Source organism: Triturus cristatus, chromosome 5_2 (assembly GCF_964204655.1).
Source record: "Triturus cristatus chromosome 5_2, aTriCri1.1, whole genome shotgun sequence".
In the NCBI taxonomy this organism is placed as follows: Eukaryota; Metazoa; Chordata; class Amphibia; order Caudata; family Salamandridae; genus Triturus; species Triturus cristatus.
Genome location: NC_140588.1, coordinates 539,487,662 through 539,510,144, shown reverse-complemented (window position 1 = coordinate 539,510,144; position 22,483 = coordinate 539,487,662). Strand labels below are relative to the sequence as shown.

General features: G+C 41.5%; 1 protein-coding gene across 1 annotated transcript in view; it reads left to right on the top strand.

Moving 5' to 3' along the window:
* The first annotated feature begins 10,910 nt into the window (after positions 1-10,910).
* SUSD5 (sushi domain containing 5) overlaps positions 10,911-22,483 on the top strand; it is a 481,907-nt gene continuing 470,334 nt past the window's right edge. The window contains exon 1 of the mRNA XM_085607621.1: positions 10,911-11,467. Within this exon, the coding sequence (XP_085463747.1) occupies positions 11,389-11,467 (79 nt within the window). The 5' untranslated portion in view covers positions 10,911-11,388. The remainder of the gene's footprint in view (positions 11,468-22,483) is intronic.

The window sequence follows — 22,483 nt, the reverse complement described above, 5'->3', positions numbered from 1 at the left end:
TGTTACAATACAGGTACTATTTCCCAATCTTTTTTTTTATTTATCAAAAAAGATTCCTTTCTGTGTATTACTCTTTTAGTTGGTGACCATGAGGCCTACACATTTAGATCAATAACCTTTGATTTTTGACTGTGACACTGGACAAATATTATTACTCCAGACTAGAATATACTTTTTGTTACTCTCAAAATGTATTTTTCATAGGAAAACACTTATGTTCAATAAAATCATATTTTAAAATTGCATTCAATATATACTCTGATTGGGTGCTCTGGTACAGTCTTATATATGGTATCTAACAATTCCGTATTACGGTATCTATCTCAGAGTCACACACAGTTCAAATCATGTACTTTCAAAATTGCAAATTAAATACTACACAAATACATTTCATATGCTTTAAAAAGTCCCACTGTCGACGCGTTTCGGTGCATAGATTACAATAGTAGCACCTTCCTCAGGACGGACGAGAATTTAAAACCAAAGTTTTGTTCTTCTTTCTAAAAAAGAGAATGCATATAATTAATACCATTTCCCTATGGAGAGTTGATTCTAGTTCTGGGCTATGCTGTTAGTGTCACTTATACATATTGTCTGCCCTTACTTTAAGTGTAGGGGTTGAAGTCCTTCTGTGGGTGTTCAGGACGACTTTATCACCTCTCAACTTTTGTGATTTTAGACCACTTGCATCATAGTGAGTGGAGTCATAGAATTCTACAAAAAGAGCATGGAGTTATTTCACCATACTTTTTGAGCCTATTAGCCTATTTTCATGCTGTTAAGCAAAACACTTACTTTTAAAAAGTCACGTTGACACATGTTCAATGGTGTCTTAAAGCAGGTACGTCTTTCAATATGCACTGCCTGTATTCAATTGTTTAGCTGTGCCTGTAAGGTACATAGATAATGCTATATACTTCAAATAATGATGTCATGGCACTGGTGTTTATTCTCAACAAATACATCCATATACCTACCAATAGGTTTTTCGCCTAATGTTTAAGTTCAGGCTGTCCTTCCCTGCACCTTTTCAAGTGGTGTCCTGATACCTGTACCGGAATAACATGACGTTCAATTTAAGTGTACAGTTATCCATAGATCATGGCTTTAGACATCTACCTATCTCCTACTCCTTCTAAATTAGAAAGGGGTTCAGTACATACCAGTTAGAGCCTGAAATATCTTGTGGCAGCCTGAATCTTGACAACGCTGTCTTCTTTTCTTTAAGCGTTGTCAGCCACACTGTAGGTTTTCTTGGGGGTGTTTTTACTTTTACTCCCAACCTGTGTATTAAAAGTCATATTGGAGGAGGTTTTATTTAGATCCTCGCATAGAAGAATCTTCTTATCGCATTCCCCAGATTTTGCCAAATTTGCTAATTACAAGTATGTCCTCTACTCTCATTGTCACTTATGCTGTTTTAAAGCAGTGCTGAGGTGTACTTTAATATTTCTTTATCAGAGGTAACTAACAGAAACCGTGCCCTGTTCGCTTTGCCGTGCTACAGCGTTAAAAGCGATTGTCACAAGCAGCCCCTCCCTAGAGCACTTGCTTAATGACCCTCCCTAGAGCACTTGCTTAATGCAAGCTGATAGACTATGGTCTTCAGAAAAGGAGTACCACAACTTTCCCCCTTTCCTAGGATTTCATTCTTGGAATCCTGCATAGGAGAAAAGATTCTCTCCCTCACTCTACATACATTCGAGTGCCCAATGCTTACTCAAGTCTTCTATCCATCTAGTTTGCACCAAAGCGGTCCTTACCTTTAAAAATCGGCGAGCCTGCTAGTCACAACGTCCTGCTTCCACCGCAACTGGTGAATGCAGTCGTTTGTGCAGGCTTTAAATCCCCCTAGGCATACTTAATTGGATGCCTATTACCTGCCAAATTGGTATTTAACATTCAATTAAGGTAGCCGTCTATCGGCGCCATTTTAGTAGTTTTTTGCATCAATCCTTTAAGGACTACAGGACCATGGGTTCAATCCCGGGTCCTCCTGTTTGCCGAATTTTAAGCTGGTGACTATTATTATTTCTGATTTGTTTATAACACTGTCCCCTTTTCTTTTAATATTGTAAACTTCCTCCTGGGCACACCGGTTTGTTCAGACCGAGTTTCGATCGTTTTCGGCCGCCATTTTGGTAGTTTTTAAGTCTTATTTGCGAACTACTATTTCCCAATCTCCACCCTCCCGTTGTTTATGTTCCCCCGCCCATACCATAAAAAAAGCTATAACGAGCCAGTATTAGAACAGGCATGAGGAAATTGCCAGCATTATAAGGACAAAAAAACTAGAAGACATTTTTAATGTTAATTCTTTTTTTAATAGGGTTGTTCAGTTGTAAATGATGTCTTCTTGGTTATATATAAGGTAACAAAAATGCTTATAACACTTTTTAATAACTTTTCAACATGCTGCACAGAAGCCTCAGTGCTCTTTAACATACCTCAAAGACATTGTCAAAGCCAATAGCTCTGGCTAAACACATAAGGTCCAAAAGTTGAGACCTATTGGCTTTGCCAATGCTTGTTGTTTTGGTAGTGCTCTCTTTGATCATATGTATAAATTATGTAGTTTAGTTGTGGCTTCCCTTTCTGTGACACTATTTACTTAGCTGTATTGGACTTTTGGTTTGTGTGAATGAGATGAGAATAAAAATGCAGTGCATTTCATTTCATAATTATGTAGTGTTAAAATGTAAAGACTAAGGGGCTCATTATGAAATCGGGTGGCCGTACGTCTGCCCGACACTGTAGCGATCCTTAAGTCGGCAGTTCTGACATCAGTATTAGGATGGGACCGCACACAGGGCAGTCCGAAACATCCATTTTACTATGGCAACTTGTGCGGTAGGAGGAAAAGACCCGCAGTACAAGCTGTCATAGTAAAATGGAAGTTTTGATGTTTAGGGGGGCACCGTAGGTGCCCCACAAGCCCCATAGCGGATGGTCAGGGAGGAAGAGGGCCCTGCTATGGGCCCCCAAAGAGACTTTCTGACAGGCTTTCCATGTCAGAAAGGCCGATATGAAAAGGTTGTTGGAAAGTGCCATCATAATCCGGATGGTGGAGCCGAGCATGGCTCCACCGTCATTAGGGGATTATGTATTTTTCCGTCGCACTGAGGACTCCTTGAGCACATTGGAAGCACCCCAGACAGTCCCTCTGCCCAATGCCTCCGCCCGCTGCATCGTAATGCAGTGGGTAGACCGCAGACATAGTTGCCAGTGGGACCGAAACCGACGGCATGTCGGTGTCTGTCCCACGGACATCATAATGAGGACCATAATAACAATATGTAACAATTTGCATTTTACACTTACGATCTTCTTTTTTGTATTGTTCTTGGTTTGTGCAGGATTTCTCATGTTTTCCCTTTTCTAAAAGTTGTTTTTCCTGCTTTCGCATATTTTGTATTTGGAATATATAAAAAAAGAATGTACATTTTATTTGCTTTGCTTATAATTATGGTTAGAAACAGTGCTTTATGTTATGGTTTTTAGTGGTAGAGAGCTGGTAAACTTACACTTTTTACAAGATACACTTTGTTTTCTCTGATTGAGTAATGGTATAAGTGCTGGAAGGCATCAAGTCTGGATGTGTGATGATCACTTTTGCTGTGGGCTGGCTGTGCAGCAGTCTGTGTGTTTTTCTTGTACGTATTTATGCTTTTTTTTTTACAATAGTTCTGTTTTACTATTTGTTAATCATCTAACTAGATTTTTTTTTTAGATATTACAATGTATGCAATACACTATTTAAAGTGATATTTTTATTTGCTGTTTTCATTACTTACAAGGTAAATGTATATTTTGTTTTGTGCTGTAGCGTGTTATTTTTTGTTTTTAAGTAATGTTTTAAATATTTATAATGATATTACCACAGTCAATATATTTGTTAACAATATTTTTACAAGTAGGACATTAGTTTTAGTGTCGTATTGCTATTTTGATATTCTATATTTTTATTTTCAATATTATTGGTTTTCTAATGTTTTCAAAGATGATTTTTTTTGTCGATACACAGGTTATTTTTATGGTGGTTTAAGAAAGGCACTATTATGGTTCTAAATGATTTTGTCACAGTATTTGGTTAGCACAATATTTTGTACTCAAAATTGTGTTGTACAATCCTTTTCTAGAGCAGCATGGAGCTCAACTGATAAAGTACAAGCTGAGAAGTATATTTCATCAGCGCCTACATTTAGGGAGATGCCAGGGTACAAGACAGAAATGGCAGAGCTCCAAAGGAGCACGTTGGCAAAAGAGACACAGTAGGAGACAGAGGAGAATGCTAGTAGCCTGAATCCCAAGAAAACAGTAGCAGAACCTCTTCCTCTTGTGCTCTTGGGACTACTGTAAAGTCTTGGATGTGAGGATATGTTTCAGGGAGGGACACCCCAGTTTCAGCTAATTGTAAATCTCCACTAGGAAATTCTGAATAGCAGACAAAGAGGAGATTTGCAACTAGGAGGAGGACTAGATTTACACATGAGTAAATCTACTCACTTAAGTTTTTTTGGTGTGAATTGTTCCCCTACTGTTTTATATTTCTCTACTCTTGATGCTGTGGCAGCAGGACTACCTCTGTCTTTGTGCCCTCTACTGCTGGCTGTCCATATCACTAAAGAGTCTGGAAAATGTTGAGCCTGATTCACAAACTACATTTTTAAATAAGTTTACACTTTTGAGCAAGTTAATTACTTTTTGGTATTCACAAACTGCATTTTAGTAACTTTCACATTAGTAATAAGTCCAGCACTGCACATGACCAACTACTGGCACTGCAACAATCTCCTATACAAAATAATAGAAGTAGGGGCTTAAAATAAAACTCAATACGGAATAATTTTAAATTAATTTAAATTATTGGAAATAGTTAAAGATACAAAATAAATATACACTAATGTTAAAAAAGACATAAAAATAGTATGTATTTATTACTTAATTATGAAATATTTTAATAACCTATTTGAATTAAAAAATTAACTGACAATAAATTGCATTTAAAAATATTTACATTAATTTTAAAGAATTCTAATTTTAATAATCAAATTATTTTTTGTGAATTCTACAAATCACTTTTAATTATTGTGAATGCATATTATGATATTTCATTTTTCATTTACATTTAAATTTTAGAAAGATATTTTTAATGTAATTTATTTCAATGAATTATATTTTATTTCGAAATTAATTGTAATAATAATGTAGCATTTTTATTTTTTGTTCTATATTTAAAGTAAATATATAAAATGAATTTGCATTGATATTGAAGGTGCTTTCTTTGTATTTGGAACAGATAGAGGAGGTTGCAGCCCATTGTGATATGGAATTATATATAACTTCCCCAAAGAGTCGCCCCAGTTCTTCCTTCCACTTGGCCTTATAATTGTTGTGCACGGGCTCAGGTTCTCCATCCAAAGCTTGATAAAGATGGGAGATACGTTTTCGAGTAGAGTCATGGTCAAGTATGATTTCTAGCGTGGTTAGTTCACAGCCACTCTTGGCTCACCTCATAGCCATGCCCACCCTATGAAAAGCTTGTAACATTTTGAACCTTTTTCTTTTCTGGAGAGATAACTCGCCTTGCAATATTCAATGCTCTTTAGAATACCTTTTTTTTTTATTGCATAGTCTACGGGGCCTTTCACATCATGTTGCAAGAAAGGTGGGTTGTGCTGACCTGGATGAAAGTCTAGAGTGTAGTGAAGTCAAAGGGGATGAAAATGTTGTGACCCAGCTGGTGCAAACCAGGCCCTCATAGAAGTGCGCGTACAGTGTATGGATATGCAGCTCTGCATGCTTTGTGAAAAGGAGGAAGCCAAAGAAGATGCTGCATTAGAATGGAGGAGAGCGCCGCCCTACTATTACCTAGGATTTCATCCTCTCTGTCCACATCCACTTTATAAGTTGTGGATTTGGGCTGCTATTATGTAACGGGACACCTCTGGGAGACCAACTCCTCCCCTGGCTTGAGACTTGTATAGAGTTGCCCTCATTATCTTCTGCAGCCTACCTTTACAGGTGAAGGATGAAAGACAGGAATGGGTCTCTTTTAAGGTCACTACTCCCCCTGACCCAGTCGCTCGTACCTCCAAAGCACGTTATCTGCATTAACATAAAAACAATATGCAACAGTAAACAGAAACCATTAAATGTAGTCAAGAAGTTTAAGGGCTACATATCAAGTCGGGTAGGGTGAGAATTCACCCCTAAAGACAGGAGACAGCATCTGGGTCAAACCAGCCTTGGTCCAAGAACCACTCAAGGTGCAATAACAAGGGGGAGCCCTTGCAACAAACTTCAGCAACAAAGGAAATGGGGTTATCTGAATGGAGCAAGAAGGAACTATCAAGAAGAAAAGGGGGATCCAGAGAGAACTGTCTAACCTCGCCCGATAGCAGTGACTAAAGGTTAAGTTGCCCACAGGCCAGGAAGTGAGGAGCATTCTGGCAAAGTCAGTGAATCAATTCTTGTGTAGTGTAGTTCCTATATTCCTGATAGGCCCTGAGCATTGGAATAATATATACTATAGCTTTGACATAGGACTGAGGTCAATATGTCTCTATCGAGTACATTAAACTTAATTACTTGTGTATGCCAGTTAACTCAAAGGTCACTAGAAACTTCTCGAATAAACAGGAAGGAATTAGTTTCGGACAATCGCATAAACATGACAACTTTGTTTCCCTTAGAATCGGAACAATCTCAACACTCAGTCAATCGTGCATGCTTCGTTTCTACAGAGTTACACAGAAATAGATAGACGGGTGTTTCAATAAAAAGGGTTTATTGAACAGTCTCATTTCTCGTGCAAGAGATATGAACTACTACAATCGTAAGACAGAATGCGAAGTAAAATATGTACAGCGTTAGCAGTAAGATAAAATGATACTGCAATAGCATGGTGTGTAGCTATGACAGATATTCATAAAATACATACATAAATAACACAGGCTAAAATGTTAAAATGTTAATACTCATCTGATGCTTCTAGCTAGTTCTACCCCAGTGTACCTAACCTAAGTGTACAAGGTAAAGAAGTAGGTGCTGTTTGTCTATAGTCTAGTTTAGCTATAGTTGCCAAGATTTTGCCAAAAGTCCCTCTAGGTTCTAGTCCGCTCCATACCTTAGAATGAGTGAGGTTGGAATCTCTTTCCGAGTCTCGATCTCTAACACCCCGCAAGGGGAGTCAGAAACACTGGAGCTGGATTCTCTGCGAGGAGGATGACAGCGTCTGGTCAGTGCGTCAGGTGGGGACTTGACTTCCTTCCGAACTTGCCATGGCGAGCCGCGTCGTGCAAGTATGCAGCCGAACCGTGGTTTGCCATGGTAAGTGAAGGTATATTTATACCTTGAAGGTGTTTAGGAATGCCAGTATTGACGTAAAAGTCGGGCAGAAGAACGTCATGAATGAAATGAACCCCTAAGGAAGAGATGTTCATGCATAATAAATGAGTTCTTGGAGAAATCTATATTCAGGCCTAAATAAGGGTAGGATTTCTATGCCTAAATATGGGCAATGCGAATTGTCTATATAAGGACATAAATTGGGAAACCTATATACGGTATCTAAATCGACACACACTTGTCTGATGGCACTAGACATCTATGAGCTTCTCTTCAAGTCCTGGGGATTAGGGGTCTCATCCATGGTCTCTAGCTGAATCGTTTATTTGGGCCCAAAGGTGGCGACAAAAAATGTGTTCCTTAACTCCGCTGGTAAAGAACAGGTTTAGGTGGTACCTCCATCTATATGGGTTGATTTGTGGCATAAAGTTGAGGTAATGTCATTTAAGATTTTGCATTTTATCAGGGTGACTGTGGACAGATCCTGAAAGTAGGAGGTTGAGTTACCCACAAACGTGAGAGAGCCCAATTTTGTTGTTGTATGATGTATGTGGGTGTGGTACCGAAAGTGTTCTTGATCTGATAAGTATATGGATTTTGTGCAAATAAGGGTATAAGAGTTGTCTTTAAGGGTTGTCATTAGCCTGTTGTTTCAGAGTGGTCAATTACAGGTGTATAGCAAATGATGGCCTGTATTGTATTATTGGGTGGAAAGTGTTGTTGAACATGTATTGACATGTCTTTGTCAAGACATGTCGTAGGTAAGCCAGTTGTAAGTTGGCCTGGTTAGAGCTCACTGAGTTCTGCTACGCAGAACTCTGTGTAGTGCCTGATAACTCTGCCGTGCCCCGTGGAGTTCCTCAAGCAGCGGAGTGCAATAAGAAATGCTGATTTTTAGAACTGGGAGTTTGTCCCGCGCTATATAATCAGTGTGAACAGCACCAGACGCACCTCAAGAGGACGCTGCTTCTTTCTGCCGCTTGAGGAGGTGTTCTTCTCGAGCGGCAGCTTCCTCAACGCGAGCGGCAGATTTCTCAACTCGACCGCCCTCGTTGAGAAATCTCGCCGGGAGGTGGTCTAGCGCAGGAGTCTCCAACCTTTTCTGTAGCGAGAGCTACTTCTGCTCAAGGACAGTCTTTCCGAGCTACTAGCGAATTTTTATAACTGTAAAATGGTGACTACACTATGACCACCCAAAGCAGGACTTTCAGTAGCTACCACCCAAGTATACCAAGTGTGGTTACCAGCAGAAATGCTGGGAAAAAGTTCATCAATATTAAATGCACCCCGACTTATGAAGTAACATTCAAATCATGGCATGCCCTGTGGTACAAAGGATATAAGCACAGCAGTACACCTCCCCAGCTCAGCTTGAATTATCATTCACCAGTTTCTGAAAATGCACATTTTTCTATCTAATACCACATTCCACTGTGGGCAAACAAACTCAATTTTCGAGATGAAAACCCATTTTTAAAAACTAAAACTGCCTTAAAAATATCAGTTTTTAGGAAATGCACAGTCCTAAAACATTCAGCTTGTTATTTTCATCATGTACTCCCATATACAAATGCCTCATATGGACAGACTACTTTGAATTGCCAAGTATTAGTTCAGTGCCATGGATGCTCACCGTAGCACCACGGATGCCTGTAATATGCCAGTAATGCCCACCATTATACTAGGGCCAGAGCTGTGCCAAGGCTGGAAACCATACGGATCAGGAATTAGATCATATATCAGTCATAACCATTAATATGCCAGGAATAGGTTCATATAGGCCAGTTATGCTCCTAGTATGTCAATGATAGCTGCCAGTATACCACAATTAGACCAAAAATACTAAAATAGTCAAGGATGACCATTATTATGCCATTGGCACTATTATGTCAGGAATGGACACAATTATGGCAGAGATAACACTCTTATGATGGGGGCTAGCATATACACTTGGCGGTTCTTGGCACTAGGCATAGGTTCAGGAAGCAATAGTGTTTATTATGGACACACAAATGTTGATGAATCTCTTAATTTTCTCTGGTCTGGATTATACCCTGTTCTCCTCGGGTCTCGGGCTCATCATGCATCCAACTGACACGTTTCACTCTGACTCCTGCAGTCTCGCACTTTGGTGGGTCAGCACTGATTACTGCTCAGGCTACTGCTGCCATACTTCTTTGATGGTGCACTGTTCACACACCGAAAACGAAGGAACTACTACATGGTCAATCACTTTGTGGCTTAGCTATATTGAGACTGGATACAGACTGTCATGTAGCAGGCCCTATAGGCCGACTCAGCGTGTATTTGAGTGTTAGTATGAGTTACTGCCATAAGTTTCCTGGCTGTCACTCTAAGGGTCTCGAGATGAGCAGTGCTGCCTTCTTTAATAGGCATCTACTCTCTGAATTTGATACTGGGCTTGTCTTCATCTGAGAGAGCTACTTTAAAGGTACTGGCGAGCTACCAGTAGCTCCCGAGCTACTCGTTGGAGACCCCTGGTCTAGCGTCTGATGTTCCTTGCTCAAGCTCACCAACTTAACGTTGGTGAGCCGTGCAAGAAGAAAAACTCCTCTGTGCACCACTTCCCACAGTTTTTCGGCAAAACCCTGCAAACTCTGCTGGCTGACCGGAGTTCTCCGTCCACTTAAGTACGCAGGCCGGTGGTATTTCTATATTTCAACCCTAGCCAAAAGGCAGCAGAGTACTGTATATGCTCAAAGTCTTTAATTTCTGTCATGTTATTTACTTCTCTTGCTGATAGCAGGCTACTTGAAGACCTAAAGTGCCATGGGGCCTACGAAATGTGAAAGTTGAGCTCTATAAGTAGAGCATCATAGAATTCTGCAGGTGTCACGTCCGTGTTTGTTTACTTTTTGCAGTTGTAGGCTGTGAGAATTTTGGGGACACAAACATTATGAATATGATGCAGTGATCCATTTGAAGCCAATTGATGATCCTGCCTCTTCTAAGGGCTCCTGGGTTCTCTGTAGATCTGCATTGAATGTGTGGGAAGTGGGTCCAGAGTAATAAATATTCTGATTTTCGCCATCGAGAAGGCACTTACAGACAAACACTTTGTTTTAAGGCATGTTTCCCTTGTGTGGTGTGACGTGCTTGGCTTTACAGTAGGGTCCAGCTTATTTTAGCTGCGTACTTTTTACTTTCTTTCTAGCACAACTTCAAAAAGCTACCGATTACAGGCCAACTGAGTAGGATGGAAGTTTGCAAACAAACCAATTCAGCGTCCATGTTGACTATGGTAGTCAATTTATGATACCCAGAGTGTCTGGCGCAGTGGGGTGTGCCGCAACCTGTGATCTTGGACACTTCCCTTTGCTCCTGTTGCCCGTTAGTTGTAAGCGAGGCGCTTCACCCTTAATAGGTGTGTTTGAGGAACGAGTAAACAGTGTGGGAGTTTTGTTTCAGGCTGAGCGGCGCCCCTCCTGCCGGCGCGGGCATGCAGTTGGGCTGTGGTTGCTGGGGGCCTGACTGATGCAGGGTGGACTTGGAGTTCAGCCAGAGCTGCTCTGCTCTCACCCTCCCGTGCTGCTCACTTTGCTTTGAGCCTCACCTTCACCAGCAGAAGAAGCGCAGGATGTGAGCGACACCCTCCTGGCTGACAGCAGAATCCTCTCGGTACGAGGAGCGGTGCCCGCGCCTCGAGGGGTACAGGGAGTGCGCAGTGACATGTCTCCTGGGACCAGCCCCCAGAAATGCCGCTGCCGCTTGGCTCTGCCTGTCACCGGTACCTGGTGCTCGGCAGCCCTCCCCACCTCCCCCAGCAGCAGGCATTCAGTAACGGAGCGATGTGACTTTTCACACCAGCTGCCCATCTGCGCTGCCCGGGCGGGATAAAGCCGCTCCCAGGCTCCCGCCCGCACTGCTCCTGGTCCCTCTCCGGGAGCTCACGCTCACTTTTCACCGTCCGGTGGCCTGCAGTGTCTCAGCCCCGTTCTCGAGCTCTGCCTCCCCTCCCTCAGCGGACCCCTGCCCAGGAGCACCACAGCCCCGGCCGGGCCCTCCGGACAGCGCACCATGGGTCGGCGGGACTGGCCCAGGGGGAGTCTGGCGGCCGCCGTCCTGCTGCTGCACCTCGCGGTGGTGCAGGCTGATGGTAAGCACCCCTCACTCCTTGGAATGTAACGGAGACGCTATATTATGGGGAACGTTCCAATGGAAAGGATGTCACGAGCTTTACGTACAGATATGTGCTCGTAGAAAGAGACTCTGTTTTATTTATGTTAGTCTTTGAAGTGACGATTTTTCGTGTACCCAAGTCTCAAATATGCCCCCGTGAGTGCCCGCCACTGCTACGGGAGTGTGAGCCACTGCTGTTTTGCACTCACTGTCTCTCTCCGCAGTGCCGGTGTTCATCCTCGGGGGAGTGGGCTAAAGCCAGGGGGAGAGTAGGTGCGACCAGAGAGAATGTCCGCATGGTGCCAGAATTAATTTGAATGAACCCGGTGTTTTTGAGGCATATTAGAACAAATAACAATTGCACAGCTGTTATTTTTGTTTTTCGTTCTCTTTGACGGATTACATTTGAAATGGATGCTTCAGTGGTACAGTTGTAGTGAACATGCTCGTCGCGCTCGAAGGCTGCACCAGGCGGGGCGGATGGGGCTCTTGTTCCTGGTCGCATGGTACCTTAGGGAGCCGGAGCATGGAAGGCGGCCCGTGAGCGCGGGCGCACCCGCCTCTCGCATCCCCTGGAGGACGTTGCGCATGTATTGGGCTCTCAGGCGCATCCCAGACTCCGCACTCACGAATAGAGAGGACAGGAAGCCCGCGATCTCTGTTGACCGATACCTCTAGTTAATTGAAAGTATCAGTATAGTCTGTCAGATTCACATCTCTCCTGTTAGCGCTGCCTAAAACAGAAACAACTGCCAGCCTTGACACTGGGGCGAGTATGCTGCGCAATTGGCAGATTGAACCGGAATATCGTGTGCTGTCGTTGTAATAACTTTTTTAATGACATGTCCTGCCTGGAAAAAGTGTTTTCTGTTGAATTTATTTACTCCACGTGGGTTGTGGCCGTTAGATTACATATAGTAAGAAAAGGGAGAGCGAGAGATTGCACTGGTTAGAAAAATAAACTGAATCCGAGATACAAAACTAGACGCTAATAAGCAATTAATAATAATGACAATATAGTTTGAGGATACAGCCGGCATCAACTAGACCAGCGCATCCCAAACCTTTTTGAACCACGACCCAATTTCTAGAATGACAAATGTCCGCGGCCCACCTACCTACATGAGGGGAGGGTGTTTTAAAAAAAAATGCAACTAAAGCTTTGTGTGGTAGCGCACTGTCATTTATAGACAACACAATTTCCATTGAAATGGCCACTAAAGTTGCACAGACAGAGTTTTGCTGATGTAACTATATTTTACACTAATGATGTATGGTAATTGGATTTTAGTGTATATTTATCACTTGTGGATCACCAAGCAAAACGTCTGGATTTGTTTTGATCCTATGTAAATCTTTGTTTTTATCGCACTTCAGAATTACAGAAAAGCGTGCGTCATTTTTGCTTTCCTAATTGCTGAATGTGCGCAGTTTATTTACAGGTACTTAATTTTGTTGTGTGTTAAAAAAAAACCCTTACATCCTATTGTCTTTCCTTTCACACTCACTGTATCCTGGCAAGATTGTTACATAATTCACTTTACTTTTCTTTCTCGAACTACAAAGTGCTGAGGAGCTTGTAAAAACCAATCCCCATGTTAAAAAAAAATAAGCAGCAATCTGTCAGAGGACATAGCCTGGCCTTTGACCTCTGTCTTTGAAGCACAGCAAATGTGACAAGATGAATACAGAATTGAAAGGCATCTCTTTTGCTTGGACTTTCGTGACCCACCAAAAATCAGCTCAGTCGCGACCCACAGTTTTGCAAACACTGAACTATAGTTTAGTCCATATAGGACCAATAACCTGTCTATATGTGTGCACACATGAGTTGAGGATAAAGACCACTGCAACAATCCAATAAAAGAATATGTAAACAATGGGACAATTTATTGGTGTTACCTTAAAAACAATGCAATGATGATTACATATTACATATGATGCCACGAAGCTGCAGTGACATGTTGCTTAGCTGAGGAGTGGTACAGATGTGTGCTATACCGTGACCTCAGCGTCTGCCATCTACGTATTCAAGATTCTGTAGTCCACTTGCATAGTCCAGTTTCAAAGCTGCCAAAATGCCACATGTATTCACCGCATGATTACATTAACTAGCATCAAATGCAAGTGTATTTTATCACATAGGGCCTCAACTTTCGGAGGGTGCAGAAAAAACAATCTCTTTACCACCTACTCTCACTCTGAAGCTTTCCACCTAGTCCCTTTTTCAGTGGTCTGTTTCATTGTTGGCCTCTGGTAGACATCTAATACTGCAATACAAAAACCTATTTAAAAACCTTAAAAAAAAAAAAAATAGGCGTGACATATTCATGGGCCAGATAGGATGCCGCGACATATTCATGGGCCAGATAGGATGCCGCGACATATTCATGGGCCAGATAGGATGCCGCAACATATTCACGGGCCAGATAGGATGCCTTCCTGCTCAGGGAGAATGATTGTATTTGCAATTTAAATGGATTTGTAGCCCTCAGCAGTGCCTTAGCCTTACATCACAAATACAAGTGCCCTGCACGTCTGGGAACTGATCTGCCTCCAAAAAGCAGGGGGAAATATGCATGGAAAGAGGTTGGAAATCGGAAAGATCATGTGGAAAATGATGCGATTATTCTACTTTCAACAATATGCTTCTCATTTCAGATGTGAAGCCGGAGAGTTGCTTGGTAAAGGCACTGCAATCCCATGTGCAGTATTAGAAACCTTAATTATTGGCTACTGGTAATCAGGCCCTTAGTTTTATAATCAAAGTAGTGAAGCTTCATGTTAAAAACAAGGAGCAGTCTCACGCTTATGGTCACATCCTTTTCAGCATTGGGATAATGCAAAGCCAGTAGGTCTGACTTTTTGTTATGGGAAGTGTTAGGTAATAGTTGAACAAACTTGTGTGTATTTTCCATAGACAGAAAATCTCCCACTGAAGCAATCTCCTGGGTTACCACAATATGGACGCTAGTGTAGGCCTTTTAGCTGAACCGACTGCATTTGCAGAGGTGAGCTGCACCTTAAAGAAGACTTTCATGAAAAAGAGTCCAAAAACAGAAACTTTGTGTTGGACTTGATGATCCTAAAAGGCCTGCACAGCAAAACTATTGCATAGTTGATACTTTTATCAAAGAACCAATATTTGTGTTGCTTCTTTAAGAAAGCATATGTGTGTGCACGTATTTACTTTATGAACAAACAGCTGCAAATCAAGCAAAGCGAAACAAAGGTAAACAAAGGTGAAGACCCAAAGGCAATTAGCGAATAGCACTGTGGCTTTAGAATAGGCTAAGGCCTCCAAACAGCAAGCACTACGTGAACACAAAAGCCATAGAAAAGCAGTTAGAATATGATTGTGCCAGAGCACACACTGACTGTAGCCTAAAAGAAGAACTACTTGAGCTCTGTTAGCAAAACCTAATGCAACACACAATGAACAAAGTAACACTCCATGAAATGCCAGGGCACTGATGGATTGCCAATCAAAGCAACGGCAATCAATGGAAAACACATAAACAGTGGGCAAGGGTCTGAACTAAACCCACTGCTTCTGTAATTCCTATTGTACTTTGGTTTGACCTATTAATGGCATGAGATCTTACAGACCACAAAAACTGCCTGTAACAAGATCTACGTATGTAACATTCTCTCTGGTAGCTAATGCTATTGATCATTTTAATCATTAATCTGTTTATGTATTAGTTTTGATCTGAAGTCAAGAAATATTGATGGATATATAGCTATCTGCTTGGCAAACTACAATCCCACTAATGATCGAAACTGTAACATAAATAACAGTGAATGCTGTTGAAAAGAATTTGGACATATCTTGCTGTACTGTTCCATTTGCCGGGCCTAGGAACAGCAATTCAACAATGCAGCATAGGGAAGAAACAAGACTTGCAAAGGGTCTTGCAGGAGTATTATACTTCTGCAGGTATGTATCATGCAAAGGCATAAAGTGCAAGTTATTTGCAAGAGGCTTGGGACCCCTCGAATGTACCCTATAGACTTTAAAGAATACATGTGCAGAATGAAAGCATATTTTCAACCAGCATCTCTGTTGCTATAAGATGTGCACCTATTTATTTTTTCACACTTTATGTCAATCACTAGTGAGTGTGAGTTATCCAGCGAGCAATTGAGTAAGTTAGCGGGGTCATTCACCTACACACTGGTGAGCCCTCTTTCTTCTAGACTCTCTGATATTCCTGTATGGTGGGTCATGAAAGCACAAAATAACTTTGTTTTATGTTCTGCACATAGATTGAACAGCTCTGCTGAGCAGTCAGCAGTGGAAGTGCAAAACCTGGGCGCCTGGCAGCTAGCAAGCTTGCTGTGCTTCCTGTGTGTCCGACACAGAGGTCGAAGTGTGCAGGATCTGAGGGGCACGACGTGCCCATACTTTTTTAATTGAACAAAAACAATTCCCTTACTTTGTATTAAACAGTAGCGGCTGGTACGGCTCGAGGGTGGCGGCGCGGGCGCGGGGGATTGCATGGGGGCAATGGCAGGGGAGGTCGCGCTTGGGGCAATAATGAAAAAAATCATTAAAAAATAAACTTACCTTGCCGCCAGCCGGGTCCTGCATCTCTGTTCCTGCTCTCCTGCAGCATTGTGATTGGTAAGCATCCAATCTCCCCTAACCAATCACAATGCTGCAATGCAGCGTTGTGATTGGTTTTGAGCGTCCTGGTTCAAAGCTCAACCAGGGAATGGGGATGGGCCATGTTCTCCATGCATGGTGTAATGCAGCCTGCATGGAGAACGGGGAGAGTGTGCATTACTGATTTGGGCGGCCCCAAAGGGCAGAGCAAACAGTCATTGAGCACTTCGGAGTGGGCAAACCACTCCTCCCCTGCTCCAAGAGCAGAGCAGCCGCCCGCAAAGCAGCAGGAAGCAGCATAAAATGGTAATAACGCAAAGTTATTATCATTTTATGTTTCTGCTTAAAAGCAGTGGAGTGACGCTCCTCCCCCATAGCAGAGGAGCTGCCACTGGTATTAAAAGACAACCGGCGTAGGACGGTTGATTCCCAGCTGAAGAGGAGACGAGAGATTCTCTTGTGCTGTGAAGCAGAGGGAGGGGCAGGCAGCTGAACAAGAAACAGGCCTTCTTGCCAGGGTGCCTACTGCCTGAAAGAAATGTAAATGTACACATTCGGTTAATTTACAAATGTATAGTCTGTTTGGAAGCCTTTATTTGCTTTAATTGATGGATTTTCTCAAAGAATATTCTTTTTGGGCGGTATTGTTAGGTGACATGTTGAGTTATTGGGGTGCGTGTTTTTAATGGACAGTTATAAAAAATGTTTGCAGTAGGTGCTGTCTGCACATCACTCAGATCTATATTTCGGAGGCCCCTTTTCTAAATCTTAAACATATCTTTGTGTGCACTTTGTGCAGCCTATCTTATACTGTGTATAATGCAAGTTTAAAATAATGATGTACATATTCAAGGTGCTTTCTGTCACAGGCAAGGACCTTATAACACTAAACAAGTCACTATTCCCCTCTGATTCAAACAGATTTAAAGTCTGTGGCATTCTGGTAACTCACACATATCTGCAGTGATTGCAATAACCAATAGAGGTTTCACAACGTAAAATAGTGCATCTCTCACTGATTCATTTAACTTGTAATTCTTTTTCATTTAAGATGTATGTTATTTTACATACAGTTAGTTACTGGAAATTGAAAGACCACCATCCACCCCCAGCTCACGCTCTTAGACCCCACCCTGATGGACTCAGGATCACAGTTCTAGTACTTTTTGCAATGCACTTCGACTGCTGGTCAAACAGTAAGCTAGTCAGCAGAAAGGCAGCAGATAGACCACAAGTAAAATAAGGGTGCTGAGCAGCTAGCAGGCAAGCTTTGAAAGCTGTCCCATGGTCAGGCATGCGTTTCGTGTCGCATTAGCAGTTCACTATAGAGGAGCAGCATAGTCATTGTACTTGTACAATCTGCCATTCGAAATCAATTAATACCGAGCATGAACCTGTCATACAGTGTTGTAACCAAGCCACCTTAAGTGCCCTTGAGAAGCAGGTTTGTAGTCATATACCTACGCAGTGCTAAATTTGAGCCGGTGGTTTCCGGTGCTCAGCACCTGCACTTAATTGTCAACACCAGCGTTGAGACAGTCTGCCACAAGGTCGCATTATCTGGCTAATTTAGAGATGACCAAATAACAGTTATTTATTTATTCAACATACATTAAAAATGACTATTACCTGCTGCCCAAGCCTTTCATATAGCTTTGGGGGCATGAAATAGTCTGAACTGTCACACCCGTAGAAGTGTGTTGGTTAGTAGTTGTGTTGTCCCCTTGTAATACAACAACTTTATATCATGCGTCGTGCTATTTTTCTGCAAAAAACATTAATTACACTAGCCAACTATTAACTGGAATTACATGCTTTTCTTGATGAGCTGTGTCAGTACTTTGCTTGGGCACCCGTTTCATTACTGAGGTTAGACAAACCTGTTTGTTTTCATTATGAACGTGCCACTCACAGAAATTGAATGTGCCATAGTGGTTCATCTTCTATGTCACAGATTGCATGGTCCACTGTGGCCCTTCTACATCGCAGGTTGTATGTGCCTCTATGGTTCTTCTATTATGTTGTTGGTTCTATGTACCATTGAGGTTGTATGATCTATTGTGGTCTTTATTCAATATTGTTGGTTGTGTATGCCACTGTAGTCCTTCTTCTATGATGTTGCATGGTATGTGCAATTGGGAACCTCCTTAAATATAATACTTCTCAAGAAAACATTACTCCATCTCCCTATTTGTACTGCCTCATTTAGGAAATATTTTCAATATTATAGCACTATTACTTTGCGGTATTAAATTGAAGCTGCTATGTTTTAATTTCGGAACTTACAGCAACCTGTGGTACTGCAGACTTGTCGTGCACACTCTTGGTACATCTAGTAATGGGAGCCTGTGATAACATCCTTTTCTTGAACATAATTTACTACAATTATTTTTCAAAAACATATTTTTAAGTTTCCTCATATTCCTGTACCATCAAATATCTGTTTTCATTTAATGGCACAGAAAACGAAATGTCGCCTTAAATGTTTATTTATAGTTTGAGAACAGTTTTTCAAAAATCAGATTATATACTGTCAGTCCATCCTGTAAATATTTTAGGATATTATTAAATTTGAAATAACATTTCTTTGCAATTCAACAAGTAAATAGAAAATAAAAAAAAATAGCAATTGAAACTGTAAGAACAAACATGGTAAACAGGGTGCCTATGAATTATAAGCATTTGAAAGATTATTTATCATTGTAGATAAGTACTCAGAGTAGAAGGGTATGAGGCGTTTCCTTTGGTCATAAAGGTTAATGGACAAACAATAGATTGGGGGTAGAGAAGTTCCTCCATTGCCAAGATTGTTGATTATGTACCCCTCAGTAGTGGAAGTATACCAATGCTGTTAGGTATGAATGATAAAACGCCTGATGGAAGCCATGATTGAAGCCATGAGAGAAAGTTATGTAGTTGGAACCCAGTGGCGGCTGACTGCTTTAGAAAGTAGTGGGCGATCAGGCGGTCACTCCGGTAATACCCTTAGGTGCAACTGTAAAGCTCTCAATCCTGTGTTTATAACGGGCTAAGATTAAGAGCTCTGGAGCGGAGTTTGAAGGCAGTGCGAGTTTCTCACACTGCCTGGCAATGTGCAATAATAAATGAAACAGTACAGGTAAAGGGTGTAGATTAGGGTATTGTAATGTTGAGAGCACCAGGCCTATACCATCTTTTGTAGGCCACTGCTGCTTTATTGTCTTCAATGGAGTTCTCAACATTCCAAAGTTCTAACCTAGATTAAGGATATATCCTGGTTGTATGTTATATGTATTTGAAAACTGAAAAATCCAACCCCCATTACAAATGTGAGAGATTGTGACGTAGAGCTTTCTCTATCTCTCTCATCTCTGCAGCCATCTGATTAAGGCATTCTTGAGAATACTTATAATGTTTTGCTATGGATATAATCATATCAGAAATACTGGAACTTTCATCACAGTAATCACAGAGATATGGAGACACCTGAGATCATTTGATCTTTTGATTCATTTGGAGATGTGTGTATATATGTGCTTTTTTATTGCGTGGACCTAGCAAATGGAAGTAGAGTGCTTGACAAGGTGAAAGGCAATGATTGAATGAGCAAGATGAGTTCCATCAAGGTGGGTATGAGACATTTGCGGCCCGTAATGTGCAGGAGTAGTGGGCGTCACACACATGCACACACTCTTTCACCAATCCACTTACAAAAGCACACACATGCTCACACCCATCCACATGCATACTCACTCAGTCATTCAAAAGTGTATGCACATACACTCACCATCCACAAGCACACACCCATGCACAGCACGCATGTTCAGATACACATACATAGACATATGCATGCGACATTCAACCAGCACTTACTGGGCTGCAGAATTGACATCAGGTGGTGGGAAGGAGAAGAAACTCTTCAGTGGTTCCTGGAGGCTTCGGGGACTGAAGGGACAGATGGAAGATCCCACCCGCTCCTCTCATTGGCTGACCATTTCATGGGTCTGCCAAAGGGAGAAAGATCTTCCTTATATCCTCTTTGAGTGGTGTGGGGTCAGTGACACCTCCTGATCCCACCCCACTATGTGATCAAGCGTCATTAATAGACAGTCAGTCCTGGGCACTTCAGGGGTTAAACCAGAAGCACCCTGGTCTGATTCTATCACTGACACTCCCCATGCCATAAGGGGGAGGACTTCACAGGGCTTTGCTGGGCTGATGAGTTCACTCTCTCAGGGCTGTGAAATCTTCAGCCTGGCAAAGCTAGGCCAAGGCAGCCAGGCGCCTGTGTATTACTGCATACAATTTGCTTGCTGATGTGGTGAGTGCCTGTCAGGCTGACCTTTGCTCAGTCTGACAAACATTCCTCATGCTTTGGAAAAGAGGAGGGCGAAACCCTGGAGGCCTTAATGACAGCCCCCCCAGCTTGAGCTCTTCCATTAGATTCCCTTAATTCGATTACACAAACTCCAGCATTTCTCAGTGAGCTGATTGTGGTTACGCAATAGAATCTGATTTAACAGGATCTGTAATTCAAAGATAGGTGTGCAGCTCCAAATGAGGTTCCCATGGGACCGCTTCTTTTTCTGTGTTCACTTCATTTTCTTCCTCAAATTTGCAGAAAACTCTTTTGTGACATTTAGTTCCTGTTGAGTGAAATTATCACATCTGGGACACAATAAGTTTACTCTGCTAGGACCTGAGTGTGTTGTGTGCAACTGACTCCTGTGTATCAGCCTCTGTGTTGTCTTTAAGAACATCCTTGATGTCTGATGATCAGATGTAGTTAACAAAGGAGTATCATTCACCTTAAAAATCATATCTTTTATCTCTTCATGCTTGAAGGTCTATCGGGGCAATTATTGCAGTGGTTCTCAGTCCTTTCAATTACATATTAAATGCCTCTGCATCCAAGTCTAAGATGGAGGTACGTTTGGTTCATGTAATCACGTGAATGAGGCAAACGTGTCACTCAAAATAACCAGAGGTACTTAGGTTGAAGCAAGATCAAGGTAGTGAGTCTTCCCAGTTCAGGACAGACCCTTTTGTAATGTAAATTATTACTCACTGTTTGGGATTTTGGGCCCTGCTATTGTACATGTGCGGATCCAGGTATATGGTCATGTTATTGCACCATCCTTCCTAAAGAGAACTGATACAAGCCACTAACATTGCAACTCTGCCCTCTCATTGCCCTGGTTTGTTCTCTGTCTTCTTTTTACATTCACACATATTCTATCAGTGGCTGCATTTGACGTGTGACACCAGTTGTTCCAGCAATGAGTTACCAATCCCCAGAGGAGAATCTTATTTCAATGTGGGAATGTCTAGCTATGCTATTTGCCCACAGCTGTGGAAGCCTCTAGCATGCACCCCGCTCCCAAAGGTTTTAACCACAGCTACTTATCATGTTACACATCCCCACTTTGAGAATACATTCTCCCCTGACGATTGTTAGCGACCCTGACATTCTGTGTTAAACGATTTAAGAATTTGCAATCATTTCCTAAACGAAAAATACTACTGCAACTGAAAAGTAATTGCTGCTCATAAACAGCCTGCAATCATATTAAACCACTGCAATGTAAATTCTGGAATGTGTGAGAACATGTGACATATAGCTCTGCCTATTAGCTGCAAAGAAGTGTTACAAATGACTCTAATCTAGGTTAATGTTGTGCTATCTTTTATTATTCTCTTGCATAGCATAAGTACCACCCTGAGAGGGTATTCTCCCAAAATATTGTTTTAACAATTGTCCTCCAAAAATATTTTAGCCGCAATATTGACTATCACAATATTGTGAAGGTATCAATTTACTATTCATAACTCCACATACGTATGGAGGGAGTATAAAGGGAATACGTTTATTTGGACTGCATTCCATTTAAGCAAGCCTTATTTAAACATATCACAACTTCTTATAAACAAAATATTTATGCTAAAATATAAATTAAAATACATACAACACATTCATATAATTCGATAAATTATTAACCATCATAAAACTGTGTGTCTTATTAAACATATCCATGGATAAAACGACTTTTTATACATAAAATATCTCTTCTGAAAAATCCCTTAAAATATATGATACAGTCATGTAATATAAATATAGGAAACGAAGAGTTTGAGTCTCAATTAAAATATTCATAAAATACTTTTGCAATAGCCACCCAAACTCACAAGAGAAATACTAACATTAAAAATCCCAATTGTAGGAAAGGTTCTTACCTTCCCCCCTTTTGGACCTGGCCCTTTTTGCTAGATTATCCCCAAACTTTGTGCCTTCCTCCTCCTATTTTCTCTGACCTGTTTTTGTTGGTTTTAGGACTCTGGGCACTTTACCATGGCTAACCAGTGCATATGCTCTCTGTTTACATTGTAATGGTAATTGGTTAATCC